Source organism: Chiloscyllium plagiosum, unplaced genomic scaffold (genome assembly GCF_037043375.1).
Source record: "Chiloscyllium plagiosum isolate Xiang-an unplaced genomic scaffold, Cpla_swu_hap1 HiC_scaffold_14, whole genome shotgun sequence".
Taxonomy (NCBI): Eukaryota; Metazoa; Chordata; class Chondrichthyes; order Orectolobiformes; family Hemiscylliidae; genus Chiloscyllium; species Chiloscyllium plagiosum.
Genome location: NW_028270152.1, coordinates 80,815,082 through 80,827,116, shown reverse-complemented (window position 1 = coordinate 80,827,116; position 12,035 = coordinate 80,815,082). Strand labels below are relative to the sequence as shown.

The 12,035-nt window shown below is 46.1% G+C and overlaps 1 protein-coding gene across 1 annotated transcript in view; it reads left to right on the top strand.

The window, feature by feature from the left end:
• Positions 1–9,548, top strand: part of LOC148147998 (putative G protein-coupled receptor 139) — a 69,446-nt gene extending 59,898 nt beyond the window's left edge. Inside the window, exon 2 of the mRNA XM_087993984.1 lies at positions 8,641–9,548. Within this exon, the coding sequence (XP_087850110.1) occupies positions 8,641–9,548 (908 nt within the window). The remainder of the gene's footprint in view (positions 1–8,640) is intronic.
• The last annotated feature ends 2,487 nt before the right edge of the window (positions 9,549–12,035 follow it).

Genomic DNA, 12,035 nt, shown 5'->3' with positions numbered 1-12,035 from the left:
TTTCCATTCTCCTGAACCAATCAGCCAAAGCTATATGATGCCCCTTCTTGCCCCTTCCAACGCCCCTCCTCCAAGTCCCTCCTCCCTACCTTTTATCTTCTCCTGCTGAACACTCTCTGCTCATTCCTGAAGAAGGGCCTGTGCCCGAAACGTCGAATCTCCTGTTCCCTGGATGCTGCCTGACCTGCTGTGCTGTTCCAGCAATAAAGTTTCAACTTTGATCTCCAGCATCTGCAGACCTCACTTTGCCCTCCTGATCTCCCTTGTAAGTGTTCTTCTGCGCTCCATACGCTCAAGGGAATCCCTTGACCCCAGCTGCCAATACCGAACATGTACATCTTCTTCTTCTTCCTTGACCAGAGCCTCAACATTCCCTGCCACGTCCTGTTCCCTACTTCTGGTAGCATTGTCCTTCATGTTAACAGGAACGTGCTGTCCCTGAACTCTCACTATCTCTCTTTTGAAAGAATCTTATTAGCCAAGTATCATATTACCTCCGAACAGCTTCCCTGAAATCATCTTTAGAACATTCCTGCCTAATACCATCACAATGGGACTTTAGATTAGATTAGATTACATTATTAGATTATTAGATTAGATTACATTACAGTGTGGAAACAGGCCCTTCGGCCCAACAAGTCCACACTGACCCGCCGAAGCGCAACCCACCCATACCCCTACATTTACTACGGGCAATTTAGCATGGCCAATTCACCTGACCTGCACATTTTTGGACTGTGGGAGGAAACCGGAGCACCCGGAGGAAACCCATGCAGACACGGGAAGAACGTGCAAGCTCCACACAGTCAGTCGCCTGAGAATGGAATTGAACCTGTAAGGCAGCAGCGCTAACCACTGTGCCACCGTGTTAACTTGTCGACCAGGCCTATCCTTTTCCAGAACTATTGTAAAACGAATAGAATTACGGTCACTGGTCTAAATGTGGTCCCACTCTAACAGCACAGTTAACTGCCCAAACTTATTTCCCAAGATGAAATCAAGTTGATGTCGGGATCAGATCGGACATGGTCTTATTGAATGTCAAAGCAGGCATGAGAGGCTGCGTGTCTGCATGTGTCTGTGCATTTGTGGCGGTGTGTGTGTGTGTGTGTGTCTGTGTGTGTGTGCTTTCGTGCATTGATGTGTGCATCTCTACATCTGCGTCTCTGAGTATTTCAGCTTGTGTTATTTTGGGAATTAATCAATTGAAATGGGGATCACATGACTCTCCTTACTCTCTCACTTTGTCTCCATCTGTCTCTCCCCTTTGTATTGAAAGTAATCTAATACCACTCTCTCTTGGGCACCCAACGCCACTTCACAAGCAACAGCTCTGTTGGGAAAAGGCATCAAAGATACTGACTCTCACATTGGATTTGAATTGGCTTTATTGTCACGTGCACTCTAATGGAGGCAGTGGAAAGATTGCAATGTCTTCGCTTACAATGCCATCTAGGGCACAAGCTAGCTAGGTGCAGATTCTTTTGCATTTGGTACAAATTTGAAAGAATAATAAATGAAATTCCAGCAGAAGAATGAAGAGGAAAATAAAATTAACGGATACTATTTACTGTCTCTTACACACCAGTCTGTGCCAGCACCAAGTCTCCAAACTGCACCAGGGCCAGTCTACAGACCAGTCCGGGCCACATCAGACCCAGTCTCCAGACCGCATCGGGACTATTCTCCAGACCACACCAGACCCAATCGACAGACTGCACCGGGCCCAGTCTCCAGACTTCACTGGGCACAGTCTGCAGACAGCACAAGGCCAAATCTTCACGCAGCACTGGCCAAAGTCGCCAGACTGCACCAGGCCCAGTCTGAAGACTGCACTGGGTCCAGGCTCTAGACCACACCGGGCACAGTCTCCAGGCCACAGCATGTCCAATGTCCAGATCAGACTGGACCTAGTCTCCAGGTCACACTGTGCGTTAAATCTCGAGGCCTTGACTCCTCTCACCAGCCTCTGGCCTGGGATTCACCTCCTCTATTCCCATCAGTGCCACTTCAAAAATGTAAAAGTTTGCAACAAAAAAATCCTCCAGAAAACAGAATAAAAAAGAGAGACACAAAGAAAGTGCGGAATATATGAGTTCCGCCTGCAACATTCCGATCCTGCCACCATCTTTATGCCATTTCACGACTGTTTCTTTCCTCAAAGAATGACTTTGGAGAGTCAGAACGTTTTTGTCCATTTCCTTGCAATCCTTCCACTGAGATACTAAAGTAATGAGATGAACATGCTCATTGCTGGATAGTATGCTGCCACTGGGCTTTTTTTTATTAGATTAGATAACTTACAGTGTGGAAACAGGCCCTTCGGCCCAACAAGTCCACACCACCCCGCCGAAGCGCAACCCACCCATACCCCTAACCTAACACGACGGGCAATTTAGCATAGCCAATTCACCTGACCTGCACATCTTTGGACTGTGGGAGGAAACCGGAGCACCCGGAGGAAACCCACGCAGACACGGGGAGAACGTGCAAACTCCACACAGTCAGTCGCCTGAGGCGGGTATTGAACCCGGGTCTCTGGCGCTGTGAGGCAGCAGTGCTAACCACTGTGCCACTGTGCCACCCAGGATAATCCATTCCCACTGTAATTTGGAAAATCACATTCAGAAACATTGCAAATTGAAGAAAGTTCAATAAAATTTACCCCAACCTCTTCCAGAGTGCTTCACTCAGAGTGGCCTGGATATAATCAAACTGCTGTGGTCTCCATTCCACCCAGTGCTGGACAGATATTCAGTCTGGGTTTATAGATCAATTCAGTGCTGTGGTCTGCACAGCTCCCTGTGCAGAACAGATATCTAGTTCAAGTAGAGAGATCAATGCATTGCTGTGGTCTGCACAGGGAGCTATGCAGACCACAGCACTGAATTGATCTATAAACCCAGACTGAATATCTGTCCAGCACTGGGTGGAATGGAGACAACGCTATCCACCAATGCAGCAAACTTCAAGGTACAATTGACTGCACTCCCAGATCTCTCTGCCCATCAACTTTTCCCAAGGCTCTTCCGTTAATTGTATAATTCGCCATCAAATTAGTCTTGCCTAAATGCATCACCTCACATTTGTCTGGATTGAAAACCATCTGCTTCTTTTCCGCCCAACTCTCCAGTCTATCTATATCCTCGTATATTCTCTGACAGTCTGTTATTCTTTCTGGTATGGAAATGTGTTGCTGGAAAAGCGCAGCAGGTCAGGCAGCATCTAGGGAACAGGAGAATCGACGTTTCGGGCATTAGCCCTTCTTTCTGGTACTCCACTAATCTTTGTGTCATTAGCAAACGTGCTGATCATACCAACAGTGCCTGCTTCCAGACCATTTATGTATATTTCAAATAACAGTGGCCCCAACACTGACCCCTATGGAACACCACTCTTCACCTTTCTCCATTTTGAGAAACTCCGTTCAACTACTACTCTCTGTCTTCTGTTGCTGAGCCAGTTCTTTATCCACATAGCTAGAACAACCTGCACATCATGTCATTTCAGTTTCTCCATTAGTCTACCATGGGGATGCTTTTCAAATGCCTTACTAAAGTCCATGTGTATAACATCAACAGCTCTTCCTTCATCTATCAACTTGGTCACTTCCTCGAAGAAATCTATTAAAGTGGTAAGGCACGAGCTCGCCGCACAAAACCATGTTGTCTATCACTGATAACCCCATTCATTTCTATATATAAATAGATCATATTCCTCAGTAACTTCTCCAGCAACTTTCCCACCACTGACATCAGACTCATTGGTCTGTAGTTACACAGAATATCCCTACAACCCTTCTTGTACAGGGTGACAACATGAGCAACCCTCCAGTCCTCTGGCTCCTCACCTGTATTTAAGGATGCCGCAAAGATATCTGTCAAGGTCCCAGCTATTTCATCTCTCACCTTCCTCAGCAACCTGGGATAGGTCCCTTCCGATCCTGGGGATTTGTCCACCTTAAAAACCTCTAGCCTACCCAGCACATCTTCCATGACAATGTCAACGTGATCCAGGCTAATCAAGCTTCTATCTCTTATCTCAACATTCACCATGTTCCTCTCCTCGGTGAACACAGATGCAAAGTAATCATTCAGAATCTCATCGATTCGCTCAGGTTCGACACACAGCCTACCTTTGTTCTTCCTTAGTCGGACAAATCCTTTCTCTAGTTACCCTCTTGCTTCCTATATAAGAATAAAATTCTTTAGCATTCTCCTTAATTCTGCTTGCTAAATCTATTTCATGACCCCTTTCAGCCCGCTTGATTCCTCGTTTGAGACTTGTCCTACTCTTCTGTTATTCCTTCAGTGCCCGTTCTGTTCTTAGCTGCGTGGACCAGATGTAAGCTTCCCTTTTCGTCTTGGCTAGTCATACAGTTCCTTTTGTCATCCACGGTTCACGAATCTTGCCCTTCCTATCCTTTGCGTTCAACGGGACATGTCTATCCTGCACTGTCTTTAACCTATCTTTGAAAGCCTCCCACATCACAAATCTGGACTTCCCTTCAAATAGCTGTGTCCAATCCACATTTCCGAGCTCCTGCCTAATTTTGATATAATTGGCCTTGGCCCAGTTTAGTATTCTTCCCTTAAGTAACCATTTCAGCTGATCTGGCAAAGCCGATAGTTCTCATCTTTTATGACTGGGCCCTTCGTCTCTCACTCCATTAATGTTACAATGTGTCCATGCACAGCACATCATGTTGATGAATACCCACTGTCCTGGCAGCAGTCACAGCCTCTTCATTCAGAAGCAGTCAACCTTTCCCACCGGCTAGGGAGTCACCACACAGAGAGAAAGGATAGAATCTCGGATCCCCTTGATTCACTGCTCAAATCATCCTCCCCCTCACCACTTTCCACCGCCTACCAAAGACATCAAAATATCCCATGTGTACTGGAGCAATGGGGACCCTGTAAACATCAGGGTGCGGACCACTAGGGACGTGGAGCAACACTTCCCTTGACTGAATGGATCAAAGTGAACCCTCCAGTACACACTTTCTCGTGAAGTCCTGTAATCTTTCTCCGTTTATGCAATATTCAATCCGTTATTCTTCCTGAAAAAAATTACAGGTTCACGGTTATGCGCATTATATTCCAGCTGCCAAATTGTTATCCATCGATAATCCAATTGGAAATTCTCAATCTTCTCTTGATAACTTATTTTCGCATTCTATCTTCGTATTAGTTTATTGAAAACGTTAACATAATTTGTAATTATGTGAAGTACCAGTACTGGCCACTGCAGTCATTATTTTGTGTTAAACTGATAACCACTGGTTTATTATTACAATTTAAGAATTGGAATCCCTACAGTATAGAAACACGCCATTCTTCCCAACAAGTCCACATTGACCCTCCAAAGATTAGGCTTCCCAGACCTATCCCCCAATCCTATCTTTGCCACTAACTAAAGTGGACAATTCAGCACGGCCAACCTACCTAACCTGCACAACTTTGGACTGTGGGAGGAAACCGGAGCACCCAGACAAAACCCACGCAGACACAGGGAGAATGTACAAACTCCACAGAGCCAATCGCCCTAGGATGAAATCAAACCCAGGTTCCTGACATCGTGAAGCAGCAGTGCAATCCACAGAGCCACAATGCCGCCCCAAATTTATGGCTAATTTATCCTTGCTCCAGGCTTAGTAATCAATTCTCACCTTACTCCTGTGTGGCTGCTTTGAAACGCTGAATGATCTCTTCCATTTACAGTGTAACAGGGGTGAGACATTAAAAGATCTGCTCCAGTTGCTGAGTAACAGCCTCGAATGGCTGACTGGCCACATTCTGTTCCTGTTTTAAATTCTTGATGGACGGAATAGCCTGCTTCAGTATAGGAGTAGTTGTGAATGTTGATGAATATTGTGGAACCATCAAGTGAACAGCCTACTTCTGACTTTGTGATGGAGGGAAGGCCATTTATGCGAGAGCTGCTGCCAGCCCACAGTGTCTCGTGGATGCCTGATTCCCATTTGCTCAGTCCTTTACAAGTATGTTCTACTTCATAGATGGGAATGCCATATAAGACAGTGGCCACTATCTTCAATATGTGGCTGAGACTTTCACTCCATCAGGACTGTGTGCTGGCTACTCCTACTGATACTGATAGGGACAAGTCATTTGGCGTGAATGTTAATCGCCTTGTTGGTTCCCCATCACTTCCTATCGTTTTGCTGCTGTGTAGTTGAGGTCTCTTCCTGTTTATTCAGTGATGGGTCTTTGGAGACATTCTTGGTGATGGACAATGAAGTCCCTCACTAAGAGTACGTTTTGTGCCCTTGTTACCCTTCAAGTTGTTTTCAACATTATGGGGAACTGGGTTATCAACGAGGGGTAGTGTGGAGGGCAGTAGATATTCATCATGAGGTTTCTCGGGTTCTGGAATCAATGTTGGGGAATTCCGTGTAACTCCTTTCCTGAACTTTTCCCGAGTGCCCCCAAATCTGGTGGTTCTGTCCGGCCGTTGGGATAGGACATACTACTCAGGGATGGTGATACAGCTTCATGAAACATTACCCATCAGGCCTGGTTCTGTGAGTATGATGGTGTCAGGCTGTAACCTGTTCCGGGGTGTGGTGATAGAAAAACACATCAGGCCAGGCAGCATCCGAGGAGCAGGGAAATTGCTGTTTTTGGCACACCCCCTTCATTTGAAATGAGGATTGTGGGCCAGGGGCATGACATAAATGGCAGATGCGTGGTTCTGGGGGGAAGGTAGCTGAGAATGTGATAGGTGAATGAAGCTAAAGGAGTGGTGATACTTTGGAGTGGAGGGGGTGGTGGATAGATGGGAAAAGTGATGGAAACACCAAGAAGACTCTGCCGAGTTGGAGGGTAGGACTGTGAGAAGGTAGGGAAGGGGAATGGACAAACTGGTTAAATTTACATTGATCCTGTGTGCTTTCAGGATCTGTCGGCAGAAGATCATGCGCTCTTCCTCCATGGGGTAGAGTGGTTACGATTTGGCAATGGAGGAGGCCCAGATTTTACATGTTCTTAATGGAGTAGGAGAGGGCGATGGAGTGATTTGCCAGCGGGGTTGGTTGGTGCGATTGTCCAGCAGATATTCTCTGAAATTATCCGCAAGTTGGCATTGGGTGTACCAGATGTAGAAAAGACTACGTTGGAAGCAATCGATACAGTCGATGATATGTGTAGAGGTACAGGTAAATTTCTGTATCTTGTCGAATTATCCTTTGGGGCCTTGAATGGAAGTGAAGGGGAGGTGTGTGCGCAGGTTTTACATTTCTTGCGGTGGCGGGGAAGATGCTGGTAGTGGAAGGTGCATTGTTTGGGGGCATGGAAGGAGTCATGGAAGGAATGGTCTCTCTAGAATGCTGATTGGGGTGGGGAGGGAATATATCCCGAGTGGTGGTGTCTGTTTGTAGGTGGTGGAAATGACGGACATTGTGGTGATGAATACAGAGGTTGGTGGGGTGGAAGGTGAGGGCCGGAGTTTCTGTCGTTGTTGCCTTGGGAGTTGTGGGTTTCGAGGGTCGAGTTGTGGGAAGAGGAGAAGATGCACTGTGTAGAATCGTCGACCCCGTGGGAGGGGAAATTGTGTTCTTGACAAAGGAGGACATCTAGGATATTTGAAGGTGGAATTCGTTCTTATGGGAGCAGGTGCGGCGTAGGCCGAGGATTTGGCAATAAGTGATGGCGTTTTTACAGGAGGTATTCTGTGAAGAGGTGAAGTCTCAGTAGCTGTGGGAGTCAGTGAACTTGTAGTAGATGTCTGTGGTTCGTCCGTCGCCGGAAATGGAAATGGTGAGTTACAGGAATGTGAGTTTTTCACGTGAACTTGAGGTCGGTGTGACATGTGTTTGTGAAGTTGATGAACTGTTTAACCTCCTCGTGGGAGCACGCAATGGGGCCAATATAGTCATCGATTTAGCAGAGGGAAAGGTGGGGTTGGTGTGAATGTAGCTGCAGAAGATTTATCTGAAAATTCTGTACCTGACATTCCCTGGAACATTCTGTACCCAACCTTCTATAACTGACATTCCCCAGAACATGCTGTACCGAACATTATATAGCCGATATTCACCATAACATTTGATTCGTTACATTATTTGGGAACGTCCGGATGTCAGTGAATTGAACAAGTGATAAGATCTCAAGGGAAGAGGTCCCGCTCCAGGGAGAAGGAGACATTGACCTGAAATCTCCTCAGGCAGTTAAAGGGTTGAATACGTTTTCCCTGTGTTGACATTTCTTCACGACACATGATTGACGACAATTTGGACTGAGAAACAGAAAGTTCCAAACTCCGTTTCCGTTCAAGAACTGGGAGAGAATCGTTCAGCACAGCATCGTTTTCATCGTCTGTATTAGGAAGTGGGAAGAAATTATCTGTGTCTGCCGTCAAGTGACTGATTGTGAAGGAATGGTCTCGAAACCATCTGTTCTTATGAATGTGTCTCTGTGTGTTTGGGGAGCGAGGATTTCTTGGGTTTTATGATAAATTTTTGTCATTAATTCAAACCTTCCCATTTGTTATTTCACCTCCAATTATTTTAATAAATCTCTCAATACAGTGAAGTATTTGAAAAACTCACTGGGTCCCCAATCAAACTGGTCACTTTGTCTCCAGGCTGATGGATAATGTGTCTATTTTTCTTCTTCACAGTTAACGTAATGACGATCTACCTCCTGCTTTATAAAGATTGCGGATTGTCTCCATGTGTCAGACGTTACCTTGGGGCAATGGCAGCGGCGGATCTCTTGGTCATTATCCTCGACCTGATATTGAGACACATTCCCATTATTTATTGGGAACAATTTTATTTCCTGTTGTCAATCCCCGTGTGTAATATCCACGCCGTCCTGCTTTATGCAGCCACTGACTGTTCTGTCTGGTTCACCATCACTTTCACCTTTGATCGGTTTGTTGCTATTTGTTGTCAGAAGCTGAAAAGTAAATATTGCAGTGAGAAAACGGCAGCTGTGGTTCTGGGAACAGTAACTGTGCTGAGCTGCTTAAAGAACATTTTCTGGTATTTTATGCTCGGTGCTCAGTATCGACTGGGGCACAATCCCTGGTTTTGTGATATAAAAAACGGTGTTTATATTTCCCGTGTCTGGGCCACAATCGAGTTTCTCCACAACATTCTAACTCCGGCTCTCCCATTTCCCCTGATTATGCTGCTCAATGTTCTCACCGTTAGACACATTTTAGTGACCAGCAGAGCCCGCAAGAGACTCCGTGCTCACACCAATGGGGACGCTCAGTCTGACACAGAAATGAGAAACCGAAAAAAATCTATCATTTTACTCTTTGTGATCTCGGCCAACTTCATCCTTTTATGGTCAACGATAATGTTGTATTCTATATGGAGACGGATGTATGATACTGGGTATTACTCTGTGTATCTCGATCCCTTTGTGCAGGAAATGGGCTTCATGCTGCAGCTCCTTAGTTGTTGCACAAATACCGCGATTTATGCCGTGACCCAGACTAAGTTCAGACAGCAGCTGAAGAATGTGCTGAAATATCCCTTTATCCAAATCCATCAATCAATCAAATTCACTCATTAATCAATCCATCTGGGATTTTCTATTTCAGTTCAGTGTTTCAGCGATGAAGCAGCCTGTCGCTATGAAAACAGACTGAGAGGAGAGCTGATTTGTCCAACCTGATCCGACAGGTCGGTTACAGGGACAGATTTCAATGTTTCTCAAAATTCAGGGCTCAGTGAGAAAAGGCAACATCCCACTGACTGTATCCAAAACTTCAATTTGTAAAAAATAAAAACGTTCCTTAAAACGTGCCGAGCAGCAGAGTGAACTATGTTGTTGTGTTGTCTTTGTAATGAAGAAGCTGAGCTGGAGACAGATAGACTCAGCCCCATGTCCTGGTCCTCAGGAAATGGGAGGGGACTGGTTCCGGATCTCAGGAGCTGGGTTTAGGTTCCTCTGCCCTTGTTTTCAGATCTGGGATAACCACTGCATCCTGGCCTCCCCATTTCCTCTCCATCACTCTTTTTGCTCATTTCTCTCCCTCTCTCGCTCTGCACTCTCTTTTTCTCATGACCTCACCCATTTACTCTCCCTCTTCACCTTCAGTCTCGCACATGCCCCCTCGTTTCCCTGGGTCTGAGGGTCTCTGCTCCATCACACTCACTGTTTATCTGTTATAACTCCGACACCCGAAGAATGCTCATGTTCCACCACGGTGGCACAGTGGTTAGCACTGCTGCCTCACAGCGCCAGAGACCCGGGTTCAATTCCCGCCTCAGGCGACTGACTGTGTGGAGTTTGCACGTTCTCCCCGTGTCTGCGTGGGTTTCCTCCGGGTGCTCCGGTTTCCTCCCACAGTCCAAAGATGTGCAGGTCAGGCGAATTGGCCATGCTAAATTGCCCGTAGTGTTAGGTAAGGGGTAAATATAGGGGTATGGGTGGGTTGTGCTTCGGCAGGTCGGTGTGGACTTGTTGGGCCGAAGGGCCTGTTTCCACACTGTAATGTCATCTAATCTAATCTAATCACCCTCACTACTGCATGCAGCACCTTGCCCCTCCCTCCACTATCGCTCCCAAACTAATAACACAGAATCGATTCAAAAGTGTGGATCGACTCCCTCTGAACACCCTAATCTTTTCCCCGTACATACGCCAGTACTAACAGCAAGGCCCCGAACTCTCACCCTCACCCCCACACTCCCTTTCTACCATTTCAAGCGCAACAGCTTGGAAAAGGACAGAGCGGTACAAGCTGGGAAGGGGCGTGTCCGACATCTATTCCATCTCCTTCCTACCACCGACGTTCGAGTGGGCCCTGGCATGAGCCAGAGATGACTGGACCCAATTATGTGGAGATTCCATCGCATCCACTTCCAAACAACTGGGTAAGAAACAATGCTCAGTGGAGGGCAATTCTCACTTTAACAGCTTTCTCTACTGCGGTAATTCTCTCCCTCACAAAGCAACAAATACCTCATTGCAAGTGATGTAGACACAGAAATTCTCAGAGACATATATAAGCACTCAATATACCAACACTCACAATACATACACGGAGATAGACAGGCACACATGTTGAAGCATACGTAGACATATACATTCACATAGAAACAGACACAAACACATATAAGATGCACAGGCTAATACAAAGATGGACACATGCAGACACAGAAATACAGAGACACAAAAACACATGAACCAGCACACACATGCACACGCAGATACAAACTGACACACAGACCGCCGTATCTATAAGACAGACATAGATACTTTTTTGATGAGTAAATGTATCTAGGGTTACAGAGAGAAGTCTGGAGAATGATGTTGAGAAGCCTCTGAGCCATTCCAGACTCAATGGGCAGAATCGCCGAATTCTGCTCATTTTTTTAAAATGCTAGTGTGGTGCCATGCTATCTGGTATTCTCTGTCCCAGGCAGGAACAGAGGCTGAGTTTGACACATATTTGATTGGAAAGAGTTAGTGGTAATGTGGAACAGGTTTGTGGGCTGATAGTTTTATATCTATTCTTAATATTGTGTACCTACGTTTGAAAAGAAGTAACGATTTGATGTTAAGTTAACCCAATTTTAAAATAATCAGTGCCGCAATGAAAAATGAACATCACTTTCACTTTATTCTTGTGGATATGTGGTGTGCTCATCCTCCGGGAGCAGTGATGCCTTGGATATTGAAGATCTTCAAAGCTGAGCTCGATTGACCTTTGCTGGATAGGAGACTAAATGTTTGTTGGGAACTGACAGGAGACGGATGGTCAGAAACAGTCGGATCAGGCAAGAAATGTCTGAATGGTGCCGCCCAATGGCCAAGTGCTGCCTCTACACCATGTAGTTTTCGCTCAATCCACCCCCCCCCCCCCCCCCCCCCGAAGCTGTAATATAGGTCGGGGCCCACCCCATTCAGCCAGGCAGGATCGTTACAATAAGACGGCAGGCGGTACTTCTGCTCCTCGAAGGAGTTACACTGGAAAATAAAATGAAGCAATTCAGCGGGTTGAGTACATTAAGCAGCGCGGGAGAAGGCCAATCAACCCGCCTGAGCTGGTTC